Source organism: Pristiophorus japonicus, chromosome 17 (genome assembly GCF_044704955.1).
Source record: "Pristiophorus japonicus isolate sPriJap1 chromosome 17, sPriJap1.hap1, whole genome shotgun sequence".
NCBI classification, from domain to species: domain Eukaryota; kingdom Metazoa; phylum Chordata; class Chondrichthyes; family Pristiophoridae; genus Pristiophorus; species Pristiophorus japonicus.
In genome coordinates this window covers 33,346,976-33,360,646 of record NC_091993.1, presented here as the reverse complement: position 1 = coordinate 33,360,646, position 13,671 = coordinate 33,346,976, and the positions used below count along the sequence as shown (strand labels likewise).

At 44.5% G+C, this 13,671-nt stretch overlaps 1 protein-coding gene across 1 annotated transcript in view; it reads right to left on the bottom strand.

Moving 5' to 3' along the window:
* The window catches only part of megf11 (multiple EGF-like-domains 11), a 341,293-nt gene that overhangs the window by 116,768 nt on the left and 210,854 nt on the right, over positions 1–13,671 (bottom strand). Inside the window, exons 5-6 of the mRNA XM_070859342.1 lie at positions 5,415–5,661; positions 1,745–1,865 (exon numbers count right to left, since the gene is read on the bottom strand). Coding sequence (XP_070715443.1) covers positions 1,745–1,865; positions 5,415–5,661 — 368 coding nt within the window. The remainder of the gene's footprint in view (positions 1–1,744; positions 1,866–5,414; positions 5,662–13,671) is intronic.

Sequence of the window (13,671 nt, the reverse complement as noted above, 5' to 3'; positions counted from 1 at the left end):
TCGGAAAGTTCGGTGTGTCAGGGAGTGTCATCGTTGGAGTGGATGAAATCCAGAAGTCACGACACTGTCACTATTCACTACATACCCAATAAACCTGTTAACAATCCGTGACCCACACAATGCCCCATCTATGGCGGGGTGGGGGGGGGCGTGGGGGTGGTAGAGTAATGCACTTGAACTGGGGTAAGGGACTTCGGCTGGAACTTGGTGGCTTTTGCTGGGTTGTTGGAGATCTGTTGTCTATGGCTTCAGAAGTCAGAATGGAATAAATTACAATTTGCGAAGTCAGTCAGATCTTGGGCTGGGCAGTTCCATTTACACACTTCAGAGAAACTTCAGGATGTTGCTTATCCTCCAAGGGGACTAATTAGCAATAAGTCGTGATAATGGAGAGCCAATCAGAGACACGGTGGCCATTTTATTAGTACAAATAGACGCATCCATATATATAAGCCCAGATTTCATAAATCTTGCAAATGAGCCCTTAGGAGTCCAACTATGACTAAATGCTAGCCCTCCTATTTCTCAGGCCTCCAAAGTGAAATGGGAATTGGATCTAATTCTAGAGAAGCATTTGGTAGAAATATATATGTAAAACTTCATGCCGACCCTAAATGAACTGGCGCCAGCTGAGGTTTCTGCATTTATACTCCCCAAGAGTAGGAATAGTCCAATGTTGGGCGGTTGTTCTTTTCCTAGAGAGCTGTGAACCTCTGGAATGTGTTGCCGGCTGGTGTGGTGGGAGCTGACTCTCTGCCTTCGAGACGGAGCGGGACCAGGTCCTGACTGGGGCAGAGATCACATCATATACAAGGTAAGTGGTCCACATGATCTTCTGGACTGATTTTGATCACTTGAGAAGAATTTTTCAATGATTTTGCACCTGATTGGCCCTATTTTCTTCTTGTTTCTTTTCCTCTCCCTGGAGATTACATGGCCTTGGGGGGAGGAAGTGTCCAGCTATGATGGTCCAGGCATCATGAGTGTGGCGATTGATGGACCAGCTGGCCTTTTCCTATGTTTGTGCAAGGTAGCTAGGTATATTATGGCTCCAACCCATTAGAACCGCAGACTGAGATAGCATCTCATCCATCTGTTTTTTGATTGCTCCAAATCGTTCCTTCCTGCGCAAGGATTGTAAATTTTCTCATGAATATCCTTCATGTACACATACCGCTAAACACTAACTCTCAGTCTGGGTCATTTACACCACTATATAAGTCTTACTTAGTTTACATGGGTATTGACACAAGCAAATAACCACAGAAACTTCAAAAAGAAAAAAAAGATGGATTTTTGGCTGCAAACAAACTAAAAATCCAACAGATAAAAAGAATACAAAAGCAAAATACTACGGATGCTGGAATCTGAAATAAATCAGAAAAGGCTGGAAATACTCAGCATCGACCGGAAACATTAACTCTGTTTCTATCTCCACGACACTGCCTGACCAGATAAAAAGAATAACCTTGAATGCTGAGAATCTGAAATAAAATAACATTGAAAAATGCTGGTAATGTCTGTAGTTCTGATGAAGAGTATCACCTAAAATGTTAATTTCTCTTTTTCTTTCAGGTGCTGACTGACCTGATGTGTATTGCAAACAGTTTCTGCTTTTATTTAAGAAGTGCAGGATATTAATCTGACATTACAATCGGCGTTAATCAATTTTGATTGGATGACCAATACTTCTGATAATGAGGTTACAGCAAAAATATGAAGGAACCTTTTTTTTTGTACATACCATCCATCCAGCCGGACAAGAGCACACTCCGGTGATGTGGTGACATTTGCCACCATTCTGGCATGGGCAGCGTAACTCACATTGGGCTCCATGGCTGCCAGATGGGCAGCGTTCTTCACAACTGCCGATTAATAGAAAGCAACATTGTTGGTCATTACAGTACTGAGTCTAAACAATACAAAACTCGACTAAATAGGGCTGTGTTTGCTTGCATATATATCTAATAAGGTGAATAGCTCAGTGGGATGAAGTTGGTGCTACTGAATCTGACAACGGTCACTGAATCCACTGCAAATTTCATAACAAGAAGAATTTCGTGTCTGCCGTTATATTAACACCAGGCTGTTTTGTGCTTGCCGATACTTTTAGTGGGAAAGACAGAAAGAAATTGAGAAAGATAGAGAGAAAGAAAGAGAAAGAAAAAGAGAAAGAAAGAAAAATAGAGAGAAAGAGAGAAAGAAAGAAAAAGAAAGAGAAACAGAGAGAGAGAGAAAGAAAGACAGAGGGAGAGAAAGAGAGAAAAAATGAAACCCTGTGCATTGTGACATATTTGAAGAGGCTTATAATGCTTTTTACACTGAGATTAATAACAAGTTTTACACTCGGTGTTTTATGTTGCTGTCTACACTATTTGAATCAGCCTTGGAACTCAGTTTCCACAATGCATGATGTTATATGTTATTGTTATGGACAGGGTACATAAGAAGGAGAAAAAGCCCTCTGGGCCATTTTTTATGCACTGTGTACAATTTACATTACCACAGTTTCTTCCTCATTTATGTAATCTTCTTCAGTAGTTGAATACCTAAAGCATCAAAAGTGGAAAACTTTGAAACTTACCTCTGAATTCCTGGGACAATTGAGTGATATATGAACCTACATTGTTACCCACATTGGACCAGTAGCATTCCATTTCCATGGTCCCAACAGGAAAAGTCATAGGGGGACTAATTTGTTTCGGCCTGTTTATGGGCGTGAAATGGCAGTGCGTGTACAAGCCAGATGCAGTTTGCTGGTTTCGAGGACACTGACGGTGGACCTCAGGTAGGTTCGGGGGGGGGCGTAAGGGCAGGAGAATGAGTAAGTTTTTGGCGGTGGCAACCAAATGAGAAGAGCATGTACAGTGCATGTTCTGCCGAATTTCGGAGTGGCATTGAGGAACAGGTGTTGGGCCCCTAATGCATGTACAAGGGGCCTAACGCTGGTTTCAGGTGGCCGCCAGGGGCGCTTATATACATCGGCGGTGCCAACCTGGTATCTGACGTACTTCAGGCTCTGTTCGGGCGCGAGCAATAGCTCTGCAAAATTGATGTTTTTTAACCTCCTTTCTGCCTCTGACAAACGGGTGCCATGGGGTCCAATTTCTCCCTCCCCATTGTTTTCAATAGTTTGCATATCTGGTTTAGCATCTGCTTACTGGCTCAAAATTAGCATTGTTCCACCACAGAAAGACCAATTAATTTAGGATTAGACTAGTGACAGTGGAAGAGGAAATTTAACTAGTTCAATTAGGCAGTGAAAACATTTCAACAATAATGTAGACTGTATGCAGACAATACACTGGCAGCTTCTTACAAACTGCCTCCAGACACATCTAGATGTATTATGGTACAGGAACAACTCGAGTTTCATGTTGTTGGACCAATGATACTTATTTTGACATTTGTTGTCAGCTAGTGGTTCTGTTGTGTTATTTTGCTGCTTTCATTTTGAAGCCGATGGCAAGTAAGTGACATCCAGTCACAAACATGAAGAAATGCCTGAAGGCTGGTCTCTAATGAGTAACAATACATTCAGATATTTTACATGTGAACACCTGTAGTTTACAGGAAAGACCTAACCCTTGGGACTTGTGTTCCTCAGAATCATTCATAATGCTTTGTCTTAAATGAGCAAGAGGTTCTCTTTGTGAGTATCTCTGGCGCTACCAGTAAGTGGGAACTTTGTGCTACAAATTCTGCTGTTACTAATAATCCACTAGAACAAATGTTTCCCCATTTCCCAGGGGAAGTCCCACTATTGTCAGTGGAGAAGCTCCAACCTCAATAAGATGTTATCGTGAGGTCTGGTGGATTGGCACACTGGCATTGCACCACAAAGTGAGTTTGCAGCTTCAAATGCATACTGATCTCAGCCAAGCAAACAAGGAAAAGCAGCTACCCCGTAGTTATGGAGGGAGACAAAACACAGGGGGAATCATGTCAACTCTTACATCTCTTTGCATCAGTTAGAAAGTAGCAGTAGTAGTAACCTGCTCTCAAACTGGTAATAATGAATGATGTGGCAATATCTAAATGAGTAACACAAATAATTAAGATAAGGGAGATATAAAGGAAATGCTTTACTTATACCCAAAAGCTTGTAATAACAACATGCAGAACAGAATTGGAATCAGACATAATGGCCCCAATCTTGACAAGGGCGGGTTGGGTCAGCGGGGGGAGGGGGCGGGGGGCCAAGTCTTGGTCAGGAAACCCGTTTTGCTGCATGCTCTGGAGCTTTGACTCCACAGTGAATGTAGTTTTTTTCTGTAGGTTCCCCGCCCGGAAATCAACCTGATTGACAGGCTTGGCTTCCAGTCGGAGGGGGAGCACTCCGGATAGGTAAGGAGCCTGCAGCTGCTAGTGGGAACGTGAGGGAGGTCCCCAACCCCAGGGGGGAATATGATATCTGACCCCGAGGGGAGGGGGCCTGATCCCTGACACTGGGTGAGGGGGTCTGATCTCCAATCCCAAGGGATGGGGGCAGTCTGATCCTTCGGGGGAGGGGGTGCGATACCCAGCCCTGGAGGATCTTTATACGGGAGAGGTCTGATGGTATGTTGAGCGGGGGGCGGGGGGGGGGGAGGGTGCATGGGGAGTCAGGGGGAAGCACACCCGCTCCTCTTGGCCCCCAAGCAGTGTTGCAAAGGCACTTACTTTTCCCCTGAAGCTATCCTCGCCTCCCTTCAGCTGCCGGGTTTCCCGAGGCCTGGGAAATCCAGCCGGCCAGACTCAAACTTACAAAGGAGGTTAAATTTGAGTTTCCCAGCCTCATATAAATATTTAAATTGCCAATCCGCCCCCTGGGAGTGGGTTGGCTGCCCGCCCTTGTCCCGCCTCCATTAAACCCGGAAGTGGGCGGGTTGGAGGCGGAGTTGAAGATTTTTGAAGTTTTAACATCACCAACCCCAACCCACCGGTTTTTGGGGGTTAAGATTTAGCCCAATGTACGTGGATGCAGGAAAACTTGCTTGAAACTGAAAAATAATTCATTTACCATGGAAATTGCTATGTTTTTCTGAAAGTCTTCGCATCATCTTTCCACTCTTTAGCCTATATGGATGTAGGCCTGTTAATTGTATGGTTGTACAAAATTAAGCATACAAACTCAATACAAATTATTTTACGTTGATTGTTTTTTAATGGTGCACTTTGGCACATCAAATGAAGGGATATCATTTAAGGGTACATTGTTCCACTTTCAGTATCAAATTATTCTGAAGTCAGGTACAACAAACATTATACAGGATAAGGCTCCTTCTATTCTGCTCTCAACAAAGCTCCTCAAATCTTTGTGCAGTGTAAAGCACTTATACAACGTGGATTCTACCTGTGATTCTTCCTGGAGAAAAAATTGTAATCTTGGTAAACGTGGGGGGAAAAAATATAAAACTTTAACTTGTACTTACAAAGCACCAGTGTATCCCGGAGAACAGTGGCATTCTCCAGTCTCGTGATCACAAGTTGCTGCGTTTTGGCACTGACAATTATACTGACATCCTTTGCCATAAGTCCCATGGTCACAGGATTCTTCACAACGCCATCCCTCATATCCATCAGCACAGACACAGGCCCCGGTGATGGGATTACACAGGGCTCTGTTTTGACATTGGCAGCGGTTACTGCAGTGTGGTCCCCAGTGTTCACTATCGCAGCCTGTGTGGGGGGAAAAAACACATTACAGTGCAATATTATGACAACTTGTGACTGGATAGTGCACTGAAATTCTAACATACTGCACCAGAGAGAGGCAACACACAGGGTTTCCCCAGCGTTCACATGGTGCCTTCCCCATCTCAAAGCAAAAGAGTGAAACTGAGGAGCTTGTACATCTTGAAGAAGGGGAACTAAATCAGAAGATGGATCAACTAAATTGCTTTCGCACATTTCCAAGTTACCAATTTGTCAAGGAGCACTGGAAGAGGTTGTCTGCTTAAACTTTCTCAATTAAAAATGGGGTTTGATACACTGAACAGCAAGAGGGATAGACTGGTCTCCTCAACACCAAATGGTGGATGAGGTGCTGCTGGTCTCGCTTTCAATTGCTGGCAACAAAGAACGTCCAAAGTTAATAGTTCTGACAGCACAACAAGCACTGGACACAGTCCCTGAAATCTGCTGCAGCTTTCCACACTCTCTCGCATGGTAATATTGCTTTAACCACCTCAGAGAGAGGAATAGCGAAGTGAACCCTGCCGGTAGCCACTAGTCCATTGCTTGAGATATCTGGCAATATCCAGAGTGACATTTGTTATATGAAATCATATAATTTTATATAATTATAAATATATATTATGAGGCTGGGGTCAATTAAAAATTTCAAAATGGAGATTGATAGATTTTTGTTAGGTAAGGGTTACGGAGCCACGGATGGGTGGATGGAGTTAGGATACAGATCAGCCATGATGAAATTGAATGGCACAACAGGCTCAAGGGGCTGAATGGCCTCCTCCTGTTCCTATAACGGCATCCAAATCTCAAAACTGTGGTGCTCCCATTCACAAAATGGTAATACAATAAAACTGCACAATATATGACTGCTAGTTACAGCATACAACAATGGGGAAACAAATCCATCCACAGCACTGACATCGCCCACCTCTGGACAACGCCCATCCACTGATAGTGCCCATCCACTCAGCTAACGAACTACAACAAAAGTATGCAGTAATTTAATTTGGTAACAATCCATTCCTCAATAATGGTTCGTGAGGAATCTGCCTTCCTGTTCAATATTTAAACAGTTTGAGTCACACACAGCTTTTGTGATCAGCAAAATAAAAATGAAGCCATGAGTTGGCAATTTTTTTTGTAAAAAGTAACACAAGAGATATTTTGTTCCCTCTATATTTTTAAACCTGCATTAGGAATCATAAGGTTCATAATATAATAAATGCTTGTATATAGATGAAAAGTATACAGTATTCACAATACACTAAATATTTTAGGTTTATGGTTACACAAATAACAAAGAAAGCTGTCTGGGCATCAGTCCATACTGAGAACTGGCTATGCAGAAGGAATGATTTACACTGCGTGCATCTTGCTTTATGAAGGTGTACTCATTCATAGTAGGGCCTGAACCTCCAGCTCTCATTTACACCAATTCTATTTTTACAGGACGCTGCAACCCAAACAGAGGTCTCTTTTTGCAGCCCAATCTACTTTCACTCTCTCACACACATTTGCACTCTGGTCTCGAAATCGGTCCGTGCAGCGCCCATTTTGCAGGCACTCCTTCGGCTACTGAGGCCCCAATATGGCAGGCAGGAAGCGTGCACAGGTTTCTGGCCAGTAGCGCACTACCCGCCATATTGGATAAGAACAAAATATATGCGTCTTTACCTAGGCCTGAAACATGTCACTTATTGCAGATGCAAAGGACTTAACACCTGTTTGAAGTTCCCTCAACAAGATTGGTTTGCCCTGAGGCAGCCGGTGCCATTGGACTCGGGGTAATCAGGCCTAGGGATCGCCTACTAGGCCAAACCAAGAAGATACGCAACTTATCTGAATTTGGAGCCCAGATTAAAGAAACTGGTCACTGCCGCTTCCTCCCCCACTCCCTGCTCCAACCCTCTACCTCACTCGTAACTCTGACCCCTCACATCCTCCCCCTTCCAGCTCCAACCCCCCAACCTTCCCCAATCCTGGCTTCCACCCTGGCCTCCCCAACTCCCAGTCCCCGATCTCCCTTACTCCCGGCTCCAACCTCCGATCTCCTCCATTCCCGGCCCCAATCCTTACCCACTCCCGGACCCGCACCCTAATCTCCCTCACCTTCCCCCCGATCCAGCATTCCAGGTATCCTCCGATCCCAGGACCCCCGAATTTCCTGGCCCCCCCGATCTCCGGCTCCGTGTTCCCTGCCCCCACCCTTTCCCTGCGATTCTCAGACCAGCGGTTCTCAGACCCCCAGCTCCCACTGTGCATAGCACCTTAAAATTCAAGGTGGTCCAGGCATGCGTTGATAGTGGGGTCGGAAGGATGTAAGATATCAGGGGGCCGAAACTCGGGCGGTGCGAAATGGCCACCGACTTGTAGCGGAATGGCCGTCATTAGCGAATTCCAGTCAGGGTTTTTTGCTGCGGTGTGGAGATTGGCCCCGCTCACCCCACTTTTGCCCCGCTCCTGCTGATGCGTCGTTAAATATGTCATTAGAGCGCGCACCGCAATGGAGTTGCCCCGGGAGGGAAATTAACCTCAAAGTCTTCCTGCCGCTGGCCGGTGCCCCCGACAGTTTATTGTGTCAGTGCACTCCTTGTTGATCGGTGGCACAGCGCTCTGAAAGGGGAGGTGGTGCTGCCGGTGACGCCATTTTCATTTTTTTGTTGGCCGACTAGCAGGTCGGCCCGAAAATTTCACCCCCTGGGTTCGGCCGGGCCACCAACAAGCAGCCTGGCACACCCTCTTGGGTGCCAGGCTGCTGGCCCGGCCAAAACCCTCCCTGCTGGCCCAGTGGATCTAACTTAAAAACATGCAGAGCTCGCAGCGGCTCTTCCCTTTAACTGAAGGGGAGAGACGTTGTGATGCGCCAGCGCGATGACGTCACCTGATGATAGACAGCGGCAGAGACTCCATCCCGCCTCCACTTCCGCCCAGCTAGTGATGGTCACTCCGTTCCCCCCCCCACCCCCCACTTCTGCCCCCATTATGACCGACTTCTGCCCCGCTCGAAAAAAAATGACAAAGAGCTGAATTTTGCAAAAACAAACACAACAAAAACGATAGGTGCGACCCGTTTCTGGCTGGGGTGAATTTCGGCCCCTAGATATCATGGAGGGTGACAGGCACATGGTAGATGCAGTGACTCTTTTCCTGTAGGGAGAGCTTCCTTTTAGCTGTTTTATAGCAGACTTGATGCTTGATGCAGACAATAAATGGCAATGGCATGCATTTCAGAAATGTCATTTAGTCGTGTGTGGGTTTGAACAGAAGGTAAACTCTTCCCCAATGCTACATATCTGCGATCTCTGAAAACCAGGGAGAGAGGACCTGAGGGAGGGAGGGTGTCAATGTGTGTGTGTGTGTGTGTGTGTGTGTGTGTGTGTGTGTGTGTGCGCGCGCGCGCTAGGCCCATGCAGCAGAGCCTGATCTCCAATTGTCTTGGATCCTTTTGCCATTGGATCCAAGCCTGTGTGGTAGCTGGTGTGCAACGGCCAACCCATGTTAAAAGAATTCATGCACAGGCATCTACCTTCCTTTAAAATGAAGTTCGGGACCTGGCATCAGTCACCTCAGAACTCATTTTGGTGTGGAAGCAAGTCATCCTCGACTCCAGGGGACTGCCTAAGAAAAAGAAGAAGCACAACAACGCCACAGTCTGTCACAGCTGTTTTCTGAGGTGTCCTGCCTCTGCTGACATTGTGTGATTTGTGGAAGAAGGACTTAATGGGGGGGGGGGGGGGGCGGGGTTCTCGGTATCACTCTGTCCTCTAATGTTAGGAAAGTCACAGCCTGTGTTTCAGGCACAGATGTTTAGCATTGTGATAAGCTTTCATGCTGTTTGGGGCCTAACTTGGATGAAGCGGCCATCTTATCCAGAGATAACCAGCTCAGGCATGAAAGATAAGTGATAAAAATAGTCACCCATTTGGTTTTGGTCTTGAATGAGACAGTTAGTTCTTCCACTTAGCTTTACATGAACAATTATTTAATATGCAATTTATCTGATTATAATCATGAAACTAATAAGCAGGGAGAGCTTAGAATGTCACAATAAAAATGCAAGTCTTATCTCACTTTGAGCATAGTTCCAGATGGCTAATCATTCACATTTCTCCCTGTGATTATACTGTTTTTGTTCAGAGGAAGCATGTACTGTGACTGGATGGTGCAGTACAGACTGGCCTTTCGACATTGGTAATGCAGGGTTAAATCCAGCTCAGACTGATGGAACAAAAGTCTCCCCATTCTCTCTCTCCCCCTCTCTACTTGCTGACATGAGCCTGGGTCAGTCTCAATCAGTTCCTATTGAGTACAAGTGCACAACACTACATTTCACACAATGTGGCAGCAATTTTACAAGTTTCACACAAACTCATAATGTACAGCAGTGACTCTTTTTCTGTTGGGACTGCTTTATCGTTCATCCGAGCTGTTTTATAACAGACTCGATATTTTTTTTAAAGACAATGGATGCCAAAATTGAAACATTTTCTTCCTCTTCTCAGAACTGTCATCTTTCACTTTGATAAGCACAAAAACAGTCACAAAATTCTAAATTAAGAAAAGAAAAATAACCCCACCAGAGATCTGTAAATTGGAACCGTCGAAAGGTTATGAGAGAAAGTAAATAAAAAAGTTTGGCTTCTTTTGTTGCCTTTGAGGTTTGTGCCAATTGATCCAAGTTCAGTGAAAACTCATATCTCATCACTTCCCTGAAGGCTGCTTTCAGGTCCCTACCAGCAGCATACAGTGTTGTGTACCAGACATATAGGAGGAGAAAGTCAGACAACGATATCAATAATATTGGAGGACTACAATATAAATGAAACAAACTTGCGGTGCCTCCCACTCACAGATGAGAGTGATTGGTTCGAGTAGGCTTTTCGTATTTGCTGATGTTAATGAAGACAGATGTCACAGATAGCACAAGGTTATGGAGAGCACTCTTCACCAATCTCAGGGGTACTTGCAGTCGTTGCTCTTTGGTCATTTCTGCTTATCCTAAAGCAAAGCTTTTTTACTTATTTAAAAAAAAAACTTACCCCCATAACAACAAAGACATTAAAAACATTTAGAACAATAAAGGGTCTTTAATAAATATAAGGTCAATTCTATCACCAGTCCTTTTCTTTTGGAAGGGATGGGAAACATTTAGCCTCTGGTCATCCAAATTCTACAGTCCAGTCACACAGTGGTCCTGAATTAGCGGCCCCTACGGGTGTGTACGAGATGCACATGCACCCGTAGCGACCCTGCAAGTTCCAGGTTTAGGCATGCAAACCCAGAACTTGCGATCTGTTAAGAATCGTCTCGACAGATCGCACACATCTGGAAGTAAAGGGCCTCCGCTGACAGAGAGTTGGGCTATTTACCCAACTTCTGCCCAGCGAATGCCCACGTAAGGCCTGCTTTTATCAGTGTGAGACTTTTAAAGGACAGAAAAATACATTTTTTCAATAATTTAAACATTTAAAATCATGTTAAATAAAGTAAGTTTATTTTTAGACCCTTTAAAATATGTAAATTTATTTTTCAAAAAATTTAATTTTTGTTTTAAATAATAAATTCCACTTTGATTAATTTTAAATATGTGATGTATTTAAAAAAATATTTTAAGTGTTTGCGGGTTTTGGGGGTATTCCCATTCGTACTTACAGTGATTCCGTACATACGGAACTCACAAGTATGAATGGGAATATCCCTACTTGGATTGGTTGGGCCGGCCCAGGGATGCTTGCAAAACGCCTACGTCCCTGAGATACGTGGGCCTCTACGCAGGTCTACGCGGAGAGGCCCAAGTCCGCAAGTCTCCGAACCTCCCGGGCCACCAAGTAGATTCATAGAAATATTTCAGGTCGGAGGCATCAGCCCGCGGGAAGCCATTATGTTGGGGCTCTGACATGTGCCTTCGTACACTGTCCCACCTAAACACTTTTAATTATTCCTTTCCTACATTTGAAAGGTCATGGAGAGATTTCCAGTGGGCACATATTGGAGAATCAAGCCTTGGTGTAAAGGCCTCTCTCCTAAATGGTGCTCATGTGTAGTGGGGCTCCATACTTGGGCAGGACCTCACTCAACATATGCCTGTAATGATTGAACTGATGCGACGAGGCCATATTTTTCTCTGTTTGCTAAATTTGTGAATAAATTAGATTTGTGTAAACAGCAGTTGAAGACTGATGGAAGGAACTGGTGGACTATTCTTACATAAGTCATATTCGGAGGATTGCTCCTAGTCAAAAACAGGCTGAGGAACATTTGTGAAAATAAATATCTTAGCTTGCTTGAGGCCTTGTTAGAAGGCCATCAGGAGAAATGTATCTGGAATGATACTGTGGATTGTAAAAGAGGGTCAGTGCATACATATCCAGCTGTCTTCTGACCAATTGTTGATGCCAGTTCATTGGATATATTCAAGAGGGAGTTAGATATGGCCCTTACAGCTAAAGGGATCAAGGGGTATGGAGAGAAAGCAGGAAAGGGGTACCGAGGTGAATGATCAGCCATGATCTTATTGAATGGTGATGCATGCTCGAAGGGCCGCATGGCCCACTCCTGCACCTATTTTCTATGTTTCTAATGCTTTGTTTGATCTGTAGTGATTTCAGAATAGGAAATTATAGCGTTAAAATAGACATTTGCATGCCATCATTTGGAAAAAAAAAATTTAATTAGATAGAACATAGTTGAGTCTCAACGCAAAGAGCGTGAAGAGGCCAAGCGCAGGCAGCGGAAGGAGCATGTGGCAAATCAGTCCCACCGATCCCTTCCCTCGACGAATGTCTGTCCCACCTGTAACAGGGTCTGTGGCTCAGCCATCAAAGAACTCACTTTGGGAGTGGAAGCAAGTCCTCCTCGATTCCGAGGGACTGCCTATGATGATAATGTGTTGATATAAGTAAAACATCTTCATTTTTTCTCCATTCTAGTGATTGAAGGCATTTTTAAGATTTGACAAATCAATTAAGGATAATTAAACTTTAATATGAAAGATGACAGTATTTGTTGCTGATGAGTAGCAGTAAGAGATGACTATCTAGTTCTAGTATTCATCGATCATAGAAATGCTTCTGCAATATGCATTAATCAAAGCGTGTCACTCCCAAGCTCAGAAATCTGTGAAAACATGAAAGTTAAGGGCCAATAATGCAATATTCCCAATTTAGCAGATTCAATACTGTTCTTAAATTGGCTCGAGGTGAGTAAAGTCAATGTGATGCCAGTATTAAACCAGGGAAAGTGCTTTGTCATTCTGTTACTAATGCCACAAGCTAACAAAAATGCTGCAGTTAGCAACTTTCCGATGTAATATCAAATATTAGCACATACATATTTCTTTTTAAAACATTTTCATTCAGATTTTGTTGAAAGCCTGTTTTATTTTTACTGAGTGCAACTTGGATATTCATAGTCCATTAGCACACTCTCAGTCAATACTTGTTTCTTAGACCCGTGCTGTTGTCTGTTCCAGACCGATGGGATGAAAACCTCCACTTCCAATGGTTGTGACAGTCCACGGTGAAAGGAGTTTATAATAGCTTCAATCCAGTTCCTAGTGCGTGCGCTAAAAAACTACCTATAAATCACTACCAAATTGCAGTCTTGCGAGAAGAGGCCGCAAGAATGGCCAGTGTGGGATGTGGAAGTGTCATACGGGATAGATTGCCCCTCCCCCGGGGAAGCTCACTGGCTCTGGGCCCCTCCAATATTGGGTGGCCTGACCTGGCTCAGGGCCAGAAGCAAGTAGGCCCGGGTTTGGGGTGGGGGGGGCCGTGGGGAGGATTTGATGCGGTAACAGCCCAGCTTGGTTTTTGTGGGATCAAAAGGGGCACTCCTGCTCCTCCCAGCCCTACAAAAATAAATGAACACCTACCTACCAGGCTCCTCCTTGGCTGAACCACCAGCTGATACTGAGTCGAGCCTGTTATCTTTCAATTTGTCGCAGTGAGCAGCATGAACGATTACACTGAAGATACAAATAGAAAGGGATGCTAT